Below are 20,878 nucleotides of genomic sequence, written 5' to 3' on the forward strand. Positions count from 1 at the left end.
GTTGTTGTTGCGAGGGAAAAATGGGGGGGGAGGAGGATTATGTATGCTGCCTTGGGTTCCTTAAGGAGGAAAAAAAGTGGGGTCTAAACATAATAAATAATTAAATAAATCCCAATCCAAGAGAATTTCTCCTCCTTTGGATTTCTTTTCGAAAGCCATTTCTTTTCTATCAAATTGAATGAGAATGGTTGAAAAAAATGGGGAGAAATTTTCGGCACAGCATTAATGCTAACTGGCTTTTGGGCCTGTGAGCTTTTGGTTCTTGAATTGGGTCCTGTCCTATCAGAAGACTCTTACTTTGGTAAAGTACAGGATAGGGTAACTTATGGCCTAGTTTTTGCCTGCAACGTTGTTCCCAAACCCAACCCAGCAGAATTTCTCCAAAATTTCTCCTCCTCTAAATTTCTTTTTGAAATTGCCCTTCAGGGATCGGGAGAAATCCAGGATTTTAGCGCGGCTAAATGAGCACTAGCGTGGTGGGCCCTATCCCCCTCAGGGGGGAACAAAAGTAGCAGCAGTGACAGGAATTCCTGTTTTTTCTAACTAGCGTCTTATTCAGCGGTGTGGCTCTGGCAAGATCTTGTGAACAAAGTCCAGCGCCCGGCCCAAATGACCACAAAGAGACAAACAGGTGATGCGGGCAGCATGAGCAAGCTGCGTTTTATTCCTGCAGTTGTCACAGTGCTATGATTTAAGTAAGTTTACAATGCAAAACTGCACACGCTCAGAGCATTCTTCAAAAAAAACAAACCAGGGTTGGCAAAGAGTTTTGTTCTAAAGCGTTAGGATTGCAGAAGCAACTGTGAAGTGCGGAACGGCAGTTGTTTGTGGGGGAAAGAAAACTGAGTTGTTTGCTTCGTGACGGAAGTAGTGCACATGGCTGTCTAAAACGCCCCCCCTTAACAGAATTAAGTCTAGGGTCTGAAATTACCTAGTTGCACGCTGCTCTAATTCAACATGGCTTCTTTTTTTTTTTTAGATTTTGAATATTGAAAAGTGCAACGCCTCTGTATACACGCCCACAGAGCAAAGCCAAGAGTGCAGGATGATGGGAGCTGCAGTCCTGCAATACCCGGAGTGCTGCATGTTCCCCGTCCCTGACATAAAAGAAAAAATAGTGTCAGTTGTTTTAAAAGCATAATGAAAATGAGGGGCCCTGCAGCACCTTAAAGACTAACGAGTTGATTGTGTTCTAGACATTCGTAAGTCGCAACATCCCACCAGAATATACTAAACTTATGGGATTAACATGCATAACTGTCAGAATTCCATAATGTGTATACGTTGAATAGCATAGTGGTGTTAGAACTTCAAACATATAAAGAATCATTTCAGTAGTTTTATCATGTAAAAATTTAAGTGTGATTACTGTGGCAACGGAGGGAGCAATCTTATGCCCCCTAGCCAGCCTCTGGGGGCACATAGGAGTGTTCGGTTTCTGGAATCCGAGGCTGGAAACAGGCCTCCAACATCGGAGCCCAGAAACCTCGCCCCCCTCGACCTGTGCAGTTCTGCCTATGTCTCCGTGCTGTCAGGGATGCTCTGACTTGGATTCCTGCACTGAGCAGGGGGTTGGACCCTACTATTCTACTATTCTATGATTCTATGCTCAGAAACAGAGTGTGGAGGTGAGGAAAAGGGGGCATTCCTGGGGAGGGGAGGAGACTGCAGCGGCAGCCCTACGACACTTCCTATGGCCACCCCAGCCACCTTCCCTCCCGCTCCGAACTACCACTGCTAGACGGGCAAAATCGCCCCTTTAGCAGAAATACAGGGTGGCTGGAGCGTGGAGGTGAAAATCGCCTGCATTAGATACTCGGCAGCCTCCAAGTTCGGAAGCTGCTGACTATCTTCATAGGGTTGCGCCCGTGAAGATAAAAAGAAAGTATTGCGATATAAACCTTCAAAAGCTGCACTACACTTTCTCAGTATGCACACCCTGAGTATGGAGTTCGATGGCATCCAGCAAAACAAGCATAATCTGCAGAACGCTTGTCATTGTCGTCACATTCCCACATCTGTAAATCATCTGAAACGCTTGTGTGCATGCTTTTAAAGATGTACTATAGCCTTCCCCAATCTGGTGCTCTCCAGATGTGTTGGAGTACAACTCCCATAATCTCCCAGCCAGTTATGCTGGGAGATGTAGTCCAAATACTTCTGAAAGTCAAGTTGGGAAAACTGATGTAGAATAACTGGTTGACAATTGCACAAATGCACATAATAACGATCATCTGATGAGGGCCTGACAATGTTTTGATAGGTCTGCTAATAACTACGGATGTGATCGGTGGGATTCCTTTGCAGAAGCAACTGATGAATTTTTATTGCCTGTGGTCTTTTAGCTGGGTCCTCCGAAAGCAGTTTCATTATTAAGGAACTCTGTAAATAATAATTAAAAAATGAGATTATTATCAGAAGAAAATATAGGAGTGGGCATGGATAAGAGAAAACTAATGGGGGAAAAGATTCCCCAGTGTATACCTCTGTTGGAAATTTCTTGGTAAATTCTGGTGGAAATTTGCATGCTCTGATGTTCGCCCATTTCTAAGGAAATAAAATGTAGAGTAAGCAGAGTTTCTGATGACGCTATCGTCCCTAGCTTAATTCAAAGCTGTGATTTTCGAGGCAGAAAACTTCCGTTTAACTACTCCAAACTTGACACACTGAAATTCCCCCTTGTTTCCTACTGGGATATGGGAATAGAGGCAACTATGCATGCACAGTGCAGTCTATTTGCAGGATTAGAAGACATCGAGCAATGACACAGGAAGGTGGTAGGTCGCTACGCTGGGATGTAGTCTATACCTGCATGGGAAGCTCACGGGGGTTGAAGGACTCTGCTAAACCAAGCTGGAGAGCATTAGACAGGAAGAGTTTGAGGAGTTTGACTCCTTTCTGGGGAAGGAAGCAACAGTTCCAGAGTAAGCAGGACGAGGGAAGGAGGGAAATTCAACAAATGGGGGTGAGATTAGGAGAGGGCAGGTGGTGGGAAACCACAATATTGGAGCCTGGGATCCAAAGGCTGGAGGATGTGTAAGAAGGAGGACAGATTGGAAGCCCAAGAGAAAAAGGGGCAAGAGAGGAAAGGTGAAGAGGGCAGTGAAGAGGACATCTTAAGATGCAGCTCACCAGATGGAGAGGTTTGATCCCTAGTGTTCACAAACCAGGTGGTGCCTTTTGACACGGCCCTTCGGCAGCAGCCTTAGCTGGCGTGGCCTTTCACGGCCCTTCGGCATGGCCTTTCGGCAGCAGCCTCAGCTGGCATGGCCTTTCACGGCCCTTCGGCTTGGCCTTTCGGCAGCAGCCTCAGCTGGCATGGGGGTGAAGCGACCAAAGCCACATCCCTCAGGCAGCTCTTGATAGGATGCACGTAGGAGCAGGAAGGGTTTGCAGCAACAATCACACAAAGCAGAGCACCGTTTACATAGGAAATCTTTAATGTCTTGGCTGGAAGAAGGCAGACGAAGCCAAAGCGGATCACCAGTCCTTGGTCCGAGACAACAGCCAGATCTCAACAGGATATGGACTTCTTAAGAAATAATGTGCCGGGAAAAGAGTACGAAAGCTTTCAGGTTATTTACCTTGATTTTCTCCGATTTCGTTCCAAATCTGTAAAGCATTTCAAACCAAATTAATCCTATCGCGAAGATATCCACTTTCTTTCCGTAATTGTCCCCCACCTGTGGAGAGCAGAATGCAAGTGTGCATTAGGTGTGCGTCTGAAGCGCACGTGTTTAAGAGAAGGGTTAACCTTACAGGCCTTAGAGAAATCAAAAGGCATTGGCCTTTAGCCACAATTTTGCCTAAAGGCTTTCAAGTGACACGTGAAAGTCATCCTACCTGGGGAACTTCATGGGACCTTATCCTGGTTTTGGTAACGATTAAGTCAACGCAGCCTCATATGTAACCAGTTGCCTAGTCGCCATAAGCAGGCATGTGGGGCTTTCTGGAGGAGGGAGGGAGCACTCAGTTTCTCCCTACCTCCGACAGCCTTCAGCGTTTCTAAATTAGGCATGGGGTTTTGCCTTGTCTACATTCAGGACAGAAACCAAGGGGGCTGCCAGACATAGGAGCGGAGCACTGCATCCTTCCTCCGGCAGCCCCTTGTGTTTTTATGCTGGGCTCAGAAGAAGCAAATCAACTCTCCTCTAAGCCCAGCATAGAAACTGTTATTTCCTGCATCCTCCAGCATTCTATGATGGTCGGGGCGAGCAGGAAGTCCCTTCCTCTATATCCAGGAAAGAAAGGAAGCCTGCAATTTTTATTGTTATCCCTTACCAGCCTGCTTTTTATTCACAAAAAGAGCACCTCTCATGATGAAAAATCAGGGTAGTGAACAAATGTTTAAGGTAGCAATTTTGGTGGGCTCATGGACAAAGCTCTTGTTGCATGGCCCCCTCCTCACACTTGAACAAATGGGACTGGAGCAATACTAGACTGACAGAAAAAAACATGGTTAGATCAAGAGGCATGTCTGGCTGCCATTTAAAGAGACTGAGGCTGTTTCTAAAGGAGGTGTTTATCGTGCGCTCACGATCGGCCACCCAGGGAAGTTTGCGGGTCCTTTACACGACATCATAAACCTCCAGGATGTCTCCCGAGGTTTTTCCTGGTTATTCCCCCTTTAAAAAGACTGCTGGGAAATGTTTAAAAAACACCTATTTTCGCAGTGTGTAGTGTATACTGCGATACTTCCATCACGAGATGGTGCTGTTCCGTTGAAAAATATAGAAAGCCCCTGCAAAGCCGCTGAGAAAGGGCATTTTCCATTCTATATCACATTCGTCATCTAAAGGAGCTAATCCTAATCACACCACAGAAACGGATGCAAAATGCTCCAATAGGGTGGTGGGATTTTCCCTTAATGTAGAGACATCCTGAGATAGGGTCACACAGGAATCCACATCCTTCTGAGTGGTGTTATGGACCCAAGAAAATGTGCCAATGCATACATATGGATCAGGCGTTATGAATTACCTGTTCAGGAGCCATGTATGATTTAGTCCCCTTGCATTTTGTCCGCGCCACTGAAAGGTTATCTACATCTGTTGTTACTAGTCCAAAATCACCAATCTTTATTATATCTCGAGAAGATATGAATATATTTGCAGGCTGCATGATTAAAAAAAAATCACATATCATTTCAATAAAACAATTATATTTTTATTGTATTTTCATCCCCAGGTGAAGTTCACCTTTTTGTTCACCCAGGCCTCTAAAACTTGCATTTTAAACAAAAAATTCAGGACTTTCAGTGTACGCTGTGTTTGATCATTTGAGCTTCTAACAGCACAATCTATACATGTCTACTCAAAGAAAGGAAGTTTAAAGGGACTTACTGAGTTCAATGGGACTTACTCCCAGGCAAGTGGGTATAGGACTGCAGCCCGAGTAACTGAATTTTTCTCTGCCTGAAAGTTTATGCTGCATTTTTTTTACTGTTTTTAATCATTAGTTTGTATTTTAATATATTTATTTATTAATTTATTTATTAAATTTCTTAATTGCCCATCTGGCCAGTCACCCGGCCACTCTGGGCAATGTACAATACAATGGTTTAAAACAATAAAATTCTACATTAAAACATAATATTTCTAAAAATACCCTAACGCATCCCAAATGCCTGCCTGAACAACCACGTTTTTAATGCATGGCAAAAGCTCATTAAAGAGGGGCCATGGCGGAGTTCCCTAGGGAGGGAGTTCCACAGAGTGGGGGCCACCAACAAATAAAAAAATATGTTATTTATTTACAATATTTGTATACTGCTCCATATCTATAACAGATTTCGCAGCGGTGAACACAAGAGATAAAACAGTAAAAGGATAAAAAGATTAAAACGCCAGATTAAAATTATGCTATTTTTAAAAACAGAATACCAATAGAAACCATGACTGGTCAATTAAGGAATGCCTCCTGGAACAGTGCTGTTTTCAGGAGACGCCAGAAACAGCACAGTGTTGGTGCCTGCCTGACCTCCAGGGGCAGGGAGTTCCAAAGAAAGGGGGCCACCACACTGAAGGCTCTTCTCCACTGTGTATGATGATGGTGATGTTTTAGCTGCCCTAATAGTAGTAGTTGTATTATTATTATTATTGTTGTTGTTGTTGTTGTTAATTATCATTATCATCATTATTGGGTTGGACCCAGATTTAGTCATATTTATTAAAAATCAATGGGATGTAAGTTATTCATGCCAATCATGCCATTAATTTCAGTGGGTCTACTCTAAGTATGACTAAATCTTGATCCAACCAATTATTATTAATATTAGTAGCAGTATTACTGCTGCCACTATTATTATTGTTAGCATCATTATTATTAAAGGACGGCATCACCTCGGTTTCACATGGAAAGGTGTTCATCTGAATTGCCTTCTCTCAAGGTTTCCCTCCCCTTCATGGATCACTGGCTTGTTGTGGCGAAGGGGCTTGCGTAACTCAGTGAAGCCATAAGCTATGCCGTGCAGGGCCACCCAAGACGGACAGGTCATGGCAGAGAGTTCTGACAAAATGTGGTCCACTGGAGAAGGAAATGGCAACCCACTCCAGTATTCTTGCCAAGAAAACCCCATGGAACGTATCGCAAGGCTAAAAGAGATGATGCCGGAAGATGAGCCCCTCAGGTCGGAAGGTGTCCAATATACTACTGGGGAAGAGCAGAAGGAATTTCCAAGTAGCGCCAGAAAGAGTGAAGCGGCTGGGCCAAAGCCGAAAGGACACTCAGCTGTGGATGTGTCTGGTGGTGAAAAGAAAGTCTGATGCTGTAAAGAACAATATTGTTTAGGAACCTGGAATGTCAGATCAATGAATCAAGGTAAGCTGGAGGTGGTCAAACATGAGATGGCAAGATTGAACATCGACATCTTGGGAATCAGCGAACTCAAATGGACAGGCATGGGCGAATTTAATTCAGGTGACCATCATATCTACTACTGTGGGCAAGAATCCCATAGAAGAAATGGAGTAGCACTCATAGTCAACAAAAGGGTGGGAAAAGCAGTACTGGGGTACAATCTAAAAACAACATAATTATCTCAGTACGAATCCAAGGCAAACCATTCAACATCACAGTAATTCAAGTCTATGCCCCAACCACTGAGGACGAAGAAGCTGAGGTTGATCGGTTCTATGAAGACCTCCAACACCTTCTAGAACTAACACCAAAAAAAGATGTAGGGGATTGGAATGCTAAAGTAGGAAGTCAAGAAATCACCGGGATAACAGGCAGGCATGGCCTTGGTGCACAAAATGAAGCAGGACAAAGGCTAATAGAGTTTTGCCAGGAGAACACGCTGATCATAGCAAACACTCTTTTCCAACAGCACAAGAGGCGACTCTACACACGGACATCACCAGATGGTCAATATCGAAATCAGATTGATTATGTCCTTTGCAGCCAAAGATGGAGAAGCTCTATACAGTCAGTAAAAGCAAGACCTGGAGCTGACTGTGGCTCAGATCTAGGGATGGCAGAGAATTCCACCACAGATCTCGGTGAGGCCGAATGCCAGTGCATTCGGCCCCCTGAACTCAGTGGCGCAACGGCCTGCCACCCCCCGCCCCCCCACAGATCCCCCCCGGGACGAGACTTATCTGGGGTGGATCTTCCGGGCAGCGGCAGCTCCGGCGGCGGCAGCTGGTCTTCTGACCAGTCGCCGCCGCCATTTCCAGTCTTATAAAAAAAATTTTAAAAACCCCGACGTGATAGGCTACGTAAAGATTTACGCAGCCTATCATGGCTTGGTTTAAAAAAAAACCCAAAAAAAAGACGTGATAGGCTACGTAAATCTTTACATAGCCTATCATGGCTGGATTAAAAAGAAACAAACAAACCCCGTGTAAGCAAATGGCGGCAGCTACAGCTGCCGCCATTTGCGTTCCTTACTTTTGGTTGTCTTAATCTATGTAAATATTTACATAGACTATGACGGCAAAAATAAAGGGGAATGCAAATAGCGTAGCGGGCGCTATTTGCATCCCTGTTTGATTCGTCGTTTTAGCCTACGTAAATATTAAGTAAAAATTAAGACATAAAAATTAAGTACATAAAATTTTACTACGTAAAAATTAAGACGACCAAAAATAAGGAACACAAATGGCGGGGCCCATAGCTGCCGCCATTTGTGTACGCGGGTGTTTTTTTTTTTTCCCCAGAGCCCTCCGTGGCCGGAAGACTGGCTGCTGATGGCTCTGGCCTGGCTGGGCCTGGCCAGCTGCTCCGCGGAGCTGCCGCGGAGCACAGCCGGCCATGGAGGATTCTGGGGGGGAGGAACGGATCGCCTCCCCCCCCATCGAGGATTCCGGGGGGAGGGACGGAACGCCTCCCCCACCACCAACAACATAATCCGCGGAAAGGTAAGTAACTTTCGTACATCCCTACTCAGATCATGAGCTTCTTATTGCAAAATTTCGGGTTAAATTGAAGAACGTAGGGAAAACCACTAAACCATTTAGGTATGACCTAAATCATATCCCTTATGAATACACAGTGAAGGTGAGGAATAGATTTAAGGGATTAGACCTGATAAACAGAGCGCCTGAGGAACTATGGACACAGGTCCGTAACATTGTTCAGGAGGCAGCAACTCAACCCATCCCAAAGAAAAAGAAATGCAAGAAAGCAAAGTGGCTGTCTGATGAGGCTTTACAAGTAACTTAGGAAAGAAGGGAAGCAAAAAGCAAGGGAGAAAGGGGAAGATATACCCAACTGAATGCAGATTTCCAGAGAATAGCAGGGAGAGACAAGAAGGCCTTCTTAAATGAACAATGCAAAGAAATCGAAGAAAACAATAGAATGGAAAAGACTAGAGATCTTTTCAAGAAAATCGGAGATATCAAGGGAACGTTTTGTGCAAAGATGGGCATGATAAAGGACAAAGAAGGCAGGGACCTCACAGAAGCAGATGAGATTAAGAAGAGGTGGCAAGAATACACAGAAGAACTATACAGGAAAGATCTGAATGTCCCTGATAGCCATGATAGTGCGGTCACTGAACTTGAGCCGGACATCCTCGAGAGTGAAGTCAAGTGGGCCTTAGGAAGCATTAGTAACAACAAAGCTAGCGGAGATGACAGTCTTCCAGCTGAGCTATTTAATATCCTAAAAGATGATGCTGTTAAAGTGCTTCACTCAATATGCCAACAAATCTGGAACACTCAGCAATGGTCACAAGACTGGAAAAGGTCAGTTTACATTCCAATCCCAAAGAAGGGCAACGCCAAAGAGTGTTCAAACTACCGTACAATTGCACTCATTTCACATGCCAGCAATGTGATGCTCAAAATCCTACAAGCTAGGCTTCAGCAGTATGTGAACCGAGAACTACCGGAAGTACAAGCTGGGTTTCGAAGAGGCAGAGGAACTAGAGATCAAATTGCCAACGTTCGCTGGATCATGGAGAAAGCAAGAGAACTCCAGAAAAACGTCTATTTCTGCTTCATTGACTACGCTAAAGCCTTTGATTGTGTGGATCACAGCAAACTGTGGCAAATTCTTAAAGTGATGGGAGTACCAGACCACCTTACCTGTCTCCTGAGAAACCTGTACGAGGGTCAAGAAGCAACAGTAAGAACCGGACATGGAACAACCGATTGGTTCAAAATTGGGAAAGGAGTACGACAAGGCTGCATACTGTCGCCCTGCTTATTTAACTTATATACAGAGTACATCATAAGAAACACCAGGTTGGATGAATCACAGGTCGGAATTAAGATTGCCGGGAGAATTATCAACAACCTCAGATGCCCAGACGATACCACCCTAATGGCAGAAAGCGAAGAGGATCTAAAGAGCCTCTTTTTGAGTGTGAAAGTGGAGAGCGCAAAAGCTGGTTTGAAACTCAACGTTAAAAAAACTAAGATCATGGCATCTGGCCCCATCACTTCCTGGCATATGGAAGGGGAAGAAATGGAAGCAGTGACAGATTTTATTTTCTTGGGCTCCAAGATCACCACAGACGGTGACTGTAGCCATGAAATTAAAAGACGCTTGCTCCTTGGGAGGAAAGCTATGGCAAACCTAGACAGCAGAGTGAGAAGCAGAGACATCACCTTGCCGACAAAGGTCCGTCTAATCAAAGCTATGGTTTTCCCAGTAGTAACGTATGGCTGTGAGAGCTGGACTATAAGGAAGGCTGAGCGCCGAAGAATCGATGCTTTCGAACTGTGATGCTGGAGAAGACTCTTACGAGTCCCCTGGACTGCAAGGAGGTCAAATCAGTCCATCCTAAAGGAAATCAACCCTGAGTGCTCACTGGAAGGACAGATACTGAAGCTGAAGCTGAAATATTTTGGCCACCTAATGCGAAGAGAAAACTCCCTGGAAAAGACCCTGGCTGATGCTGGGAAAGATTGAAGGCAAAAGGAGAAGGGGACAGCAGAGGATGAGGTGGCTAGATAGCATCACCGATGCAATGAATATGGACTTGAGCACACTCCGGGAGAGAGCGCAGGACAGGAAGGCCTGGCATGCTATGGTCCATGGGGTCACGGACACGACTGAATGACTGAACAACAACAACAAAGGGTAATGTTAAATAATGTTTTAATGTATAATTTTACTGTTTTAAATTGTACCATTGTACATCACCCAGAGTGGCTGGGGACCGGCCAGATGGGCGCTTAAGAAATTTAATAAAGAAAGAAAATAAAGAAAACCCCCGCCGTCCTCCCATTCTGGAGCCTTTCTGAGTTTACAGCAGGTACCCTGACACTGACCACATGACTTCTGAGAGGGGAAGCTTTTAATTTTCAAGGTTCCATAGAACTCAATGAAATAGTGCTATCTAGTGGCTGTTTTAATCAAGTAACATTCCGAGTTTAAAACCTAGCTCATTCGTTCCAGATCTTTTTGAGACGGAATAACCAGGAAATAACTCTGGTTGTGCCCTGGACATTGACATCTTGAACAGGACCCGGTAACTTCTGTGAGTGAGCAATCTCAATAGCAGAATAAAAGCTCCATGTGAAGGAGCCCTAGGAGTCCTACATCCGGAAGCACTCAGGGGCTTGATGCAACTAAGAAAGCAATCTTATGGTCTCTAGGTGAGCGTCCCAGGGACCACAGGGCACCTTGGAAAAGCCTCCGAGACTGGAGACAGCACTCCGACCTTGGAAAGGGGAGTCGAAGATCCAACCCCAGGCCCCTCCCCCTCGCAGCCAGCATGGAGAGAACCATGCCAGCTGCAACTCTAAGGTTCAACAAGCATCCTCAGAGGAGGAAAGGGGGAGTTCTGGTGGGTGAGGAGGGGAGGAGAGTGGTGAGGCCAAGATATTCCTCCAAAACCCCCTCACTAGACAGGCTAAAAAGCCTTTCTAGCGAAAATCACCCAAGATGGAAGACATCTGTACTTGGAAGACAACCAACTCCAACTGCACTTGGTTGGAACTTTATCAAAAGTTTGAACTGCCTCAACATAGGAAATGAATGGAAACCTGGTGCCATAATATGTTATATGCCAGGTCTCTGAAGCCAACAGAGCTCTTCCTGCTTCAGCCCAGCAGGGCATAGGTAACTCAGAAGCCTCACGTTCAGGGGCTTCTGAGTGGTGAGGGAGCAACTGATAAGACTGTGCCTGAAAGAGGGCTTTTAAAATAATTCTGGTCAGCTTTTGAATAATCCAAGGTTTGCTGATTCTGTGGATACTATTTTTTGCTGCTGCTGTAGCTATTGTGTTTTTAGGTCTCTTGAGCTGCAATCCTATGGTCTATTGGGGCGGGGAGGGGGGCAATCCCAGGCAGTCAACTGACAGCTCAGATGGGCGGAGGGAGTTCTGCCCTCAGAGGGGGAGATCCAACCTTGAATCACTCCCCCCCAGCCCCCATGGAAACATCTGCAGCCCGAACCTCTTTGATTTCAGAACACTGATGTCAGAGAAGGGAGAAAGATGAGCTTCCTCAGAGGAGTTTCTCCCAGGGTTCAGATCCAACTGGCCCCTGGCATACAGCATGGTTGCTGTTTACTGTAAAGGTTTTCTTCGTGTTAGACCACTGGTAACTCCTACAGCAAAGCTGCTCCATCTTGTTGGACCCAGTGATCCTGGATTCCTGCATACAGATCCTCTTAAGCAATTGTATACAGCTGCAAAGTTATGTATAGCTTGTAAGTCCCCAAAGCAACCAACTAAAGAGCAGTGGGTTAATAAAATTTGGGAGACGATGAGTATGTACAAACGTACCCAGCAAGTGCAGCGAGCAAGGAATCCTGACTCAAAGAATGATATCATGGCACCCTGGTTTCCATTCATTTCACCTGAAAGTTTTGATAAAGTTCCCACAAAGTCCAGTCGCCTGTCTTTTTTTTCTGATTAATACACACAAACACTCAAAACGACACACGCTTACACACACTCCTTTTGTACATTGTAGAACTTGTATTTTTACTTTCATTAGACATATAATTAGTGAATTCCGTTGTTTCTTTAGTGATTTTGATGTATTATTATGCACGTTCTTTTTGTTGCCTTTATTTTGTTAAACTTATTTTGAAATAACATAAAATTTCATGAGCAAAAAAATTAAAAGAAGGGAGAAAGGAGGCACACCAGGGATGGATCCAGGGTGTTCCAGGAGAGGCTATGGATCCACACCTCTCCTGGCTCCCAGAGATGCCATCCAGTCTAATTCCCTCCCATTGGTTTCAATGGGAGAGAACTGATTTTAAAAACCCACACAGCCAGGGAAGTGGGGGAAAAGGAGCAAAACACTATTCCTCTCTCATTTTTGTCCTGCCAGCATGAGTCGACTGGGCTTTGGATATCTCAGAGGCTTGGACAATAGAGCACTGAGATAAACATTTAGAATTGCTCTGCTAATGTTTGATATTACACTTTTACGATTTGTAATACAGTGCTATGAATTTTGTGTTTTGGAATGTTGTGACCCACCCCTGAAGGGGCAAACCTGAAAGGCGGCCTATCAATAATGAAATGAAATGAAAGAACTGCTTCTCTTAAAACATGCTAGACATTTCAATAAAAAATACAGCTAATTGGCGATTTCCCTTCAACATTACATTTTATCGTTTAGACCTGTGGTCTGATCTAGGCTTCTTACTTTGAGATCTCGGTGAATGAAGCCTTTCTCATGAATGTAAGCCACCCCTTTGACTATTTCTTGCAGTTTCTTGAAGGAATCGTCCTCATAGCTTTCTGCCTTTGGTTTTTGATAAAGCCAGCCTTCAAGAGTTACTGGACACAGCTCCATTGTTATGAAGAGGCAGTTATATATCTCACGTGGGCCCGAGCTGTGAAAAGCAAACAAAAAAAATTCAAAAATTAGGTTACAATATTAAAAACTAGGGAAACTACTGTTAGGATCAACAGTGACATAACTAATAGCTGAGTGTTGTGCCTCAAGTTTGGCACTCAACTAATAAAGACAAGGCTAATGGTAGACTCCTGGACATAAATATAGCGGCATCAGTCTTGTACCACCAGCGATTAAGAGCTTTTCTAAACAAAGCATTTATTCTGCGCTCATTCCCTACTCACAGTTGTTTGCGGGTTCTTTACATGATGACATGACCCTCTAATTTCACTTCTGTGTCTAACCAGCACTTTGAGGGAGTTTTTTTAAAGCAGGGGAAATGTGGCATTTAATTGTGAAAGCGAAAGAAAGCGCTGTTTCTACTTCTGCATTTGTGCTATTCCATTTTATCACAGTGCCACCTAGAGGTTACGTAGCTGAAAAACAGGAAAGGACGCGTTTTTCATGTAGCTCGCGGATCTCAATTCTGTGATGAAACTGAAAGAAGATACAGTGGATTAACAGCCGATTAATCCCCTCGTGTAGAAAAGCTCATAGAGGGGAATTTTTGCTACCTCAGCATCCTTAGCAAAATTAACATGGAAAGAGAAAGTGACATTTGGCACCTTAGAGAACCACCAGTTAGGTTGTGTGCTTACCTGCTATCGCTTTGGCTGTTCTCTGATTCAAAGAAGTCTTCCCCATCCCAACACATATAATACTGAACAATGTTTTCATGGTGAAGATCTGCTAAAGCTTTCACTTCACGTCGTACTTTTTCTTCTTCACTGTTTGGTGGTGGCGGAGGGAAAGATGCAACATAAAACTTATTACAAGCACTCAGAGTGGTTTTCTTTGCAGAAGTGATAGTCTGAGATGGGTTGTTTGGTCCTCTCTATGGGCTTGTCTAACGGCTCCTGGCTCACAGCAGATTGCTGCCCACAGCACGGCCCTGTGTCAGGGACGAGTCCAAGTCTCTTGAGATGTCTGACAGCTCCGATTCTGAATCAGAGTTGGAAAAGCTAGACCAGAGCCCGGGGGAGGAATTCTTCCCCACAGCTGCAAGGCGCCAGGAGAGATTATTCCCAAGGCCTTGACGAACAGATGGCCCAGGCTGAGTCGCTGCCTCCTCCCTCCACCAAAGTTTCCGAGTAGGAGGAAGAGGGGCGCAACTTAGAGATGCTAGAGAGTGTCAAGTCAAAGCGGGAGGAGTTAGGGATGGGGCTCAGACGCTCCGCCAGGATAGCCATTCTCAGAAGCCAATGTAGAAGGGAGCTGCCCGAAGGGAGGGGCGTCACTACGAGGCATGTTTGGCCGTGAAGTTTATGGGCAAACTGTCGGCAACTTCGCTACTCTGCGGTTCTACCTTCTCTGATTAGAGGTCGCAGATTAGTAGTTCAGAGCATAGGGAGATCTGAGAGCTTCCTTGAATCTGCACTGTAGAAAGTCTAGTCTTTGGCAAAACAAGGTCATAACAACCTGAAGCTTTGATTCTCTGTGATGTTGATTGCAAAGGGGGAGGACAATCTATTGTTGACACCCTGACCCATGCCTGCGCTCACCCAGTCGCCACGGGCAAATGTCCTGGTGCTTATGGGACAAAAAGTATCAGGAATAAACGGAGAGGCAGATTTTCTCCCTTCCCATGGAGCTGCTGCAAAAGCCCCATAGAAGGGCAGACACCACTGCCCCACCCAGTTCTTGGCAGATACCATGGGACCTGGGGCAGGGAAGAATCGCAGATGACTCGAGTGTCAGACTAGGATTGAGGAGGCCTGGGTTCAAACCCTCACTGGATGACCCTGGGCCAGTCACCATCTTGCCACCTGACCCACCTTACAATATCGTTGTGAGGATAACATTGGGAGAGGGGGAAGATCCATGGATGCTGACTTGGAGGAACAGAGCATCAGTGTCAGGGGGCAACCACAGCGTGGCTGAAGGTCGACTACCAGTCTGGAAAGGTGAATTGCCGGGCTGTGTTGTTACCAATGGGCCATGGTGGTCAAACTGTCAGGTCAGGCCAGAAGGAAGGGTTTTTATAGCTCCTGGTGTCTCGCCATTGGGCAGCAAGGTCAGCTGACCATCTTGGGGCTGCGGGGTCAGCTGACAGAGCTCCACTCAGCATTGCAGCTTAGAGGGCAGGCTTGCCTCGGTGGCTGGTCAAAGGCCCAGAGTGCCAATGGCCTGGGGGTAAGGTGTCACAGGGTGGCTGCTGGAGGGTGCAATTCAAGCCCCCCCCCCCTTCAGCACCCTACAAAGTGACACAACTCCGGAGTCACGCTTTATGTAAACATTTATTTATTTATTACATTTCTATACCACCCAATCGCTGAAGCTCTCTGGGTGGGTCACAGAAATGAAAACCAGAAGTACAGCATAAATACGCTGTTAAGATGGACCACTTCGGCAGAGGTTTTTTTTTACATGTACCCGGTGTGAGAGCAAGTATTTTATTTATTCAGTGCTTTATTTATTTATTACTGTACTTTTAAACCACCCAAAGAGTGAAGTTCTCTGTGTGGCGTACAATGGGAGGAGACATGCCTTCGGGTAACTTGGCCTCAAGCCTTGAAGGGCTTGAAGGGCTAAAACCAGCACACTGAATTGGGCCGAGAAACAGACGAGCAGCCAGTACAGGTGGTGAAGTATGTGGTAGCCAGATTAATAACTGGTACCAGAAAGTCTGAGCATATCACACCGATTCTGGCCCACTTGCATTGATTGTTTGTATGTTTCCGAGCCCAATTCAAGGTACTGGTTTTAACATAGAAAGCCTTACATGGCTTGGGACCACAATATCTGACAGAGTGCCTCTCCTGACCTGAACCTACCTGGACACCACGATCAACATTTGAGGCCTTCCTCCGAGTGCTACCTCTGAGGGAGGCTCAGAAGGTGGCAATAAGGGAGAGGGCCTTCTCAGTGGTGGCCCCCCCTTATGATCCCCCCACTCAGGCCCACCCCCCAGCACCAACACTATTACCTTTTTGGTGCCAGGTTTAGACTGTCTTCTACTCCCTGGCATTTATGCCAGCTGTCCAAGCATGTCTAGTATTATATTGAAATTGTTTTTAGCTGTTTATTTTTTTTTTAATTGTATATTTAATTTTTTATGCTATATTTTATCTTGTGAGTTACTGTCAACCCCTTCACAGAGTTTAGGCTTTGGGGTGGTATAAAAACAAACAAATAAATAGATGTTCTGGCCTAATAGGATCACATCGGCCAGTCCTAGTTAGCAGTCCAGCCACCCTATTTTGGACTAATTTCTGAAATTTTCAAAGGCAGCCCCATGTAGAACGCCTTGCAATCACCCAAATGGGAGGTTGCCAGAGCATGAATCACTGTGGCAAGCCTATCCTTTCAGGACCACAGTCTTCTCCAGGGAGCTGACCATATAAAACATACCATTTGATATCAAACAACGTCATAAAACCTTAAATTAGTTTTAAACACATTGAAGGATAAACTAGTAACAAAGACGGCATATTCATAAGGGTGTAAGCTGGCCCTTCAAATCAGCTACAAAAGCGGCATCAGCCAAACAATACAGACATGCATAAAGGAGATTTTAGGTGCAAATAATGGTACACATATGTCTTCTAACGTGTTACAGATGTTCCTTTTTAGAATCCCTGTTGCTCTGCTGAAGGCAAACACAAATACAGTAAAGAGGTAAACATTAACGCAGACAAAAACAGGTAATAATAATACAGGCTGGAGAAAACAGCACACACTTCAGAACGTGTAATTCAAATTAAAAGCAACCATGGGATAACTTACGCATTAAGCTTCACTTTTTTGACAGCATACTCTTTCTCATCAAGGACATGTCGTGCCCGGAATACACAACCAAATCCACCAGCATCGATTGGCCGGATATCTCTAAAATCCTTCAGAAACCTGTTTTAAGAAACGAGAGAAAGCCTTAACCTTGGAATGCGGTGATACCCATGGAAGTGTTATGGTGAAGAAATAGTGGCAAAGGGAAGAGCCATAGCAGATAGCTTCAAGAAAGCTGGTGTTTTCTTTAGAGTCAAGCTAGATGCAAGCGTGACAGACATTTTCTCCCCATGTGATTGCCTTGTTCACGTATATTAGGGGTATCCAACCTTTTGGGGCCAGCATGGGCACATACGGAATTTTGAGAAAGTACTATGGGCGCCCTCACAAAATGGCTGCCACGGGGGGGAGGGGGGTGCCTATGCATAAAATGATTGCTGTGGTCACAAAACACCCGCTTCACAGAAAAGCGAACTGGTGAGGCTAAAAGACAAGTAATGCGGCCAAGAATCTAAATTCTAGGGAGAGGCTAGGTCTGAGCCCCGTAACATAAAACCGCTCCTCTGAATCCACAGTTTTCTGATCCAATAGAAGCCCAGTTCACAGAGAAGCGAACGAGACCCACTGACCCACACCCACACAGACCCTTTCCTTGCTTTCTCCCACCATTGGGTCACCGTGTAGCCCCCCATAACCTGCCCAATTGTTCTCTGCAGCCCTCTCCATCTGAGCTCCAGTTTCCCGACCTCCTCCTCCTGCTTGTCAGGTTGCCCCTGAGCCATGCCCACCGAAGGAGAATGGAGGCACATAGAAATGCACATACAGGCATACATTGTTTATGAATCGCCTATTAATCGTATTGCAAGCGTAGAACCATAGGACACAAACCTCATAGCACAGCTATTCGTAAGTTCAGCTGGTGCGCAATGCAGCTGACCAGATATGGGGGGCGATCTGGTCATGTGACAGTGACACCAATACCGTGTCTGCAGCATTAGTTGCCACTACAGAATATTATTATTATTATTATTATTATTACTACTACTACATTTATATCCTGCCTTTTCCCCTCTTGCAAAGAACCCAAAATGGCTCATATGGTCTTCCTCCACTCCATTTTATTCTCACAACAACCCTGTGAGGTAGGTTGGGATGAGAGTCTGTGACGGGCCCAAAGTCACCCAGCGAGCTTCATGACTGAGTGGGGACTAGAACCCGGCTCTCCCAAGTCCCAGTTCAACACTGTAACCACTACACTACACCACACTGGCTCTCTGTGCTTAAAAAGTGCTGGTTTTAACCTTTAAAGTCTTCCATAGTTTGGGCCCAGGTTACTTGAAGGACTATCTTCTCTCGTACCAGGCTGCCTGCACCTGACTTCATCAGCAGAGGCCCTTCTCATTTGCCCGCCGCCAAGGGCAGTGAGGCTGGTGAGTTCACGGGAGAGGGCCTTCTCAGTGGTGACCCCTCACCTCTGGAATCATCTTCCATCAGGGGTTCGTCAGGCCCCTACTTCGCAGGCCTTCAGGAAGGCTCTGAAGTTCCACTTGTTTTCGTTGGCCTTTTCATAATCGGTGGTTGTTTTTATATTGTTTTTATAGGGTTTTTAAAAATATTTACTTACAAATCTAAGTAAAATCATTTAAAATAAATAAGTTTGGCCAAAGTGGGATAAAGATGGCAGAGCCAGGGAAGGTCACAGAAAGAGGAACCTAGAAAAGTACAAGAAAGGTACGGAGGTGACCCCTCCTTGCAGAGGCTCTCCTCTGCTAGCAGAAAGCTGTGATGGGTGATGCATGGCTTGTTTCTTCCTCCTGTTCTAAACTTCGTCACAAAGCCCCATGATACCTACCCTTTACTTTTGCCTTAATGCCTTTAAATGAACTTGGTGTACTTTTACTTATAAAGTGTTATTCAATTCAAGAAGGTTGGGCAAAAAAACAAGAACCAGGGATTCCTCTGTGAGGCGAGGTTTACAGGAACTCGTTTAAAGCAGGCAGGGCCGGCGACAAGGGTCGGCCTGGTCGGGCACCTGCCGGGGGCCGACAGCCCAGCAGGGGCCCGCTGGCAAGAGCCCCCTGGACTTGCTCCTCTTCTTCACTATGCCAACCTGCTTATTCCCCTGCCTCTCGCTCTGGCCCAGACAATGGCGGCGGTGAGGAGGAAGGAGGAGCGGGAGATGCCCTGGCCTCCTTTCTCCCTGGCTCTCTGCCTGTTGGGCAACCACGTGGTAGCAGTGATGAGAAAGAGGAGTAGCAGCACAAGCAGCTAGAGACAATGTTGGTGGGAAAGCAGACCCACTGAGCGAGGGCGCCCATGGAGGATATTTATTTATTTTATTTATTTATTTCATTTCTATACCGCCCAATAGCCGAAGCTCTCTGGGCGGTTCACAAACATTAAAACCAAACAACACACAATAAAACAATTTAAAATATACAGAACATTAAAACCACAATATAACAATACAACCACAATAAAACCTAGCAGCAGTGCAGGAGTTTAAAATACAGATTTAAAACAGCAAAGATAAAAATTTAGAAAGCTAAAATGCTAAAATGCCTGGGAAAATAAAAAGGTCTTCACCTGGCGCCGAAAGGAATACAATGTAGGCGCCAGGCGAACCTCACTAGGGAGCTCATTCCAGAGCCGGGGTGCCACAGCAGAAAAAGCCCTCCTCCTAGTAGCCACCCGCCTCACTTCCTTTGGCAGGGGCTCATGGAGAAGGGCCGCTGATGATGATCTTAAGGTCCGGGCAGGCACATATGATACCTTGCCCCAGGCCTCTCAAAACGCTGGAGCCAGCCCTGCTCCCCTACTGACAACCCTGTGGGGTGGTGGAAATCATGGGACCTGGATTTATTGAGTAGTGGGGTTGTTAAGGCAGAAAAATGATGGTTAAGGCAGAAAAAAAGATGGTTAAGGCAGGAAAAAAGGTGGTTAAGGCAGAAAAATGATGGTTAAGGCAGGAAAAAAAGGTGGTTAAGGCAGAAAAAAAGGTGGTTATGGCAGAAAAAAAGGTGGTTAAGGCAGAAAAATGATGCTAAAAGCAGAAAAATGATGCTTAAGGCAGGAAAAAAAGGTGGTTAAGGCAGAAAAATGGTGGTTAAGGCAGAAAAATGATGATTAAGGCAGAAAAAAAGGTGGTTAAGGCAGGGGAAAAAGGTGGTTAAGGCAGAAAAATCCTGACCGCAAGTTAGCAAGTGGTGCCTCCATCCCAGGAACAGTGTCAAGGGCATACATGGTTGGGCACCTCCTGAGGGCCCACGCCCCAGAAAGGGCCCACTGACAAGGGCTCCCTGGACTTGACCTGCTCCTTCTCTTCAGCATTGCAGCCTGCTTGTTCCCCTGCCTCTCGCTCTGGCCCAGACAACGGTGGTGGTGAGGGGGAGGAGGAGCAGGAGATGCGAGAAGGAGGAGCGGGAGATGCCACGGCCTCCTTGCTCCCTGGCTCTCTGCCTGTCAAGGGGTTACTGACAGGCCCAGTGTCAAGGGTAGGCACGGTGGGGCACCTGCCAAGGGCCCGCACCTCAGCAGGGGCCCACTGACACCATGGCAGCCTGCTTGTTCCCTGGCCTCTTGCTGTGGCCCAGACAACGGTGGTGGTGAGGAGGAGGAGCGGGAGATGCCGCGGCCTCCTCGCTCCCTGGCTCTCTGCTTCTCAAGCCAGCAAGTGGGAGCAATGTTGAGAGAGAGGAGGAGGAGTTGGTGACAACAGTGGTGAGAAAGCAGACTCAAAGGGCGAGGGGGGCCTTGGAGGGGGCCCTCAGAAACCTGGAACCGGCACTGAAAGCAGGTCCTGGGTAAAGCGTCCTTGGCAGTGTGAAAGAAACTTCATTAGC

The 20,878-nt window shown here is 45.9% G+C and overlaps 1 protein-coding gene across 2 annotated transcripts in view; it reads right to left on the reverse strand.

Annotated features, from left to right (window-relative positions):
* Positions 1-632: 632 nt before the first annotated feature.
* Positions 633-20,878, reverse strand: part of LOC146335208 (interferon-induced, double-stranded RNA-activated protein kinase-like) — a 28,209-nt gene continuing 7,963 nt past the window's right edge. The window contains exons 4-10 of one of the 2 annotated variants that reach the window (XM_084821814.1): positions 17,037-17,156; positions 13,910-14,038; positions 13,059-13,248; positions 4,981-5,115; positions 3,585-3,683; positions 2,485-2,547; positions 633-2,382 (exon numbers count right to left, since the gene is read on the reverse strand). In XM_084821814.1, coding sequence (XP_084677940.1) covers positions 2,269-2,382; positions 2,485-2,547; positions 3,585-3,683; positions 4,981-5,115; positions 13,059-13,248; positions 13,910-14,038; positions 17,037-17,156 — 850 coding nt within the window. In that variant the 3' untranslated portion in view covers positions 633-2,268. The remainder of the gene's footprint in view (positions 2,383-2,484; positions 2,548-3,584; positions 3,684-4,980; positions 5,116-13,058; positions 13,249-13,909; positions 14,039-17,036; positions 17,157-20,878) is intronic. The other variant, XM_084821816.1, reaches the window with a different exon arrangement.

Source organism: Heloderma suspectum, chromosome 15 (assembly GCF_057233095.1).
Source record: "Heloderma suspectum isolate Gila_16-S chromosome 15, 16-S_ref, whole genome shotgun sequence".
NCBI lineage: Eukaryota > Metazoa > Chordata > Lepidosauria > Squamata > Helodermatidae > Heloderma > Heloderma suspectum.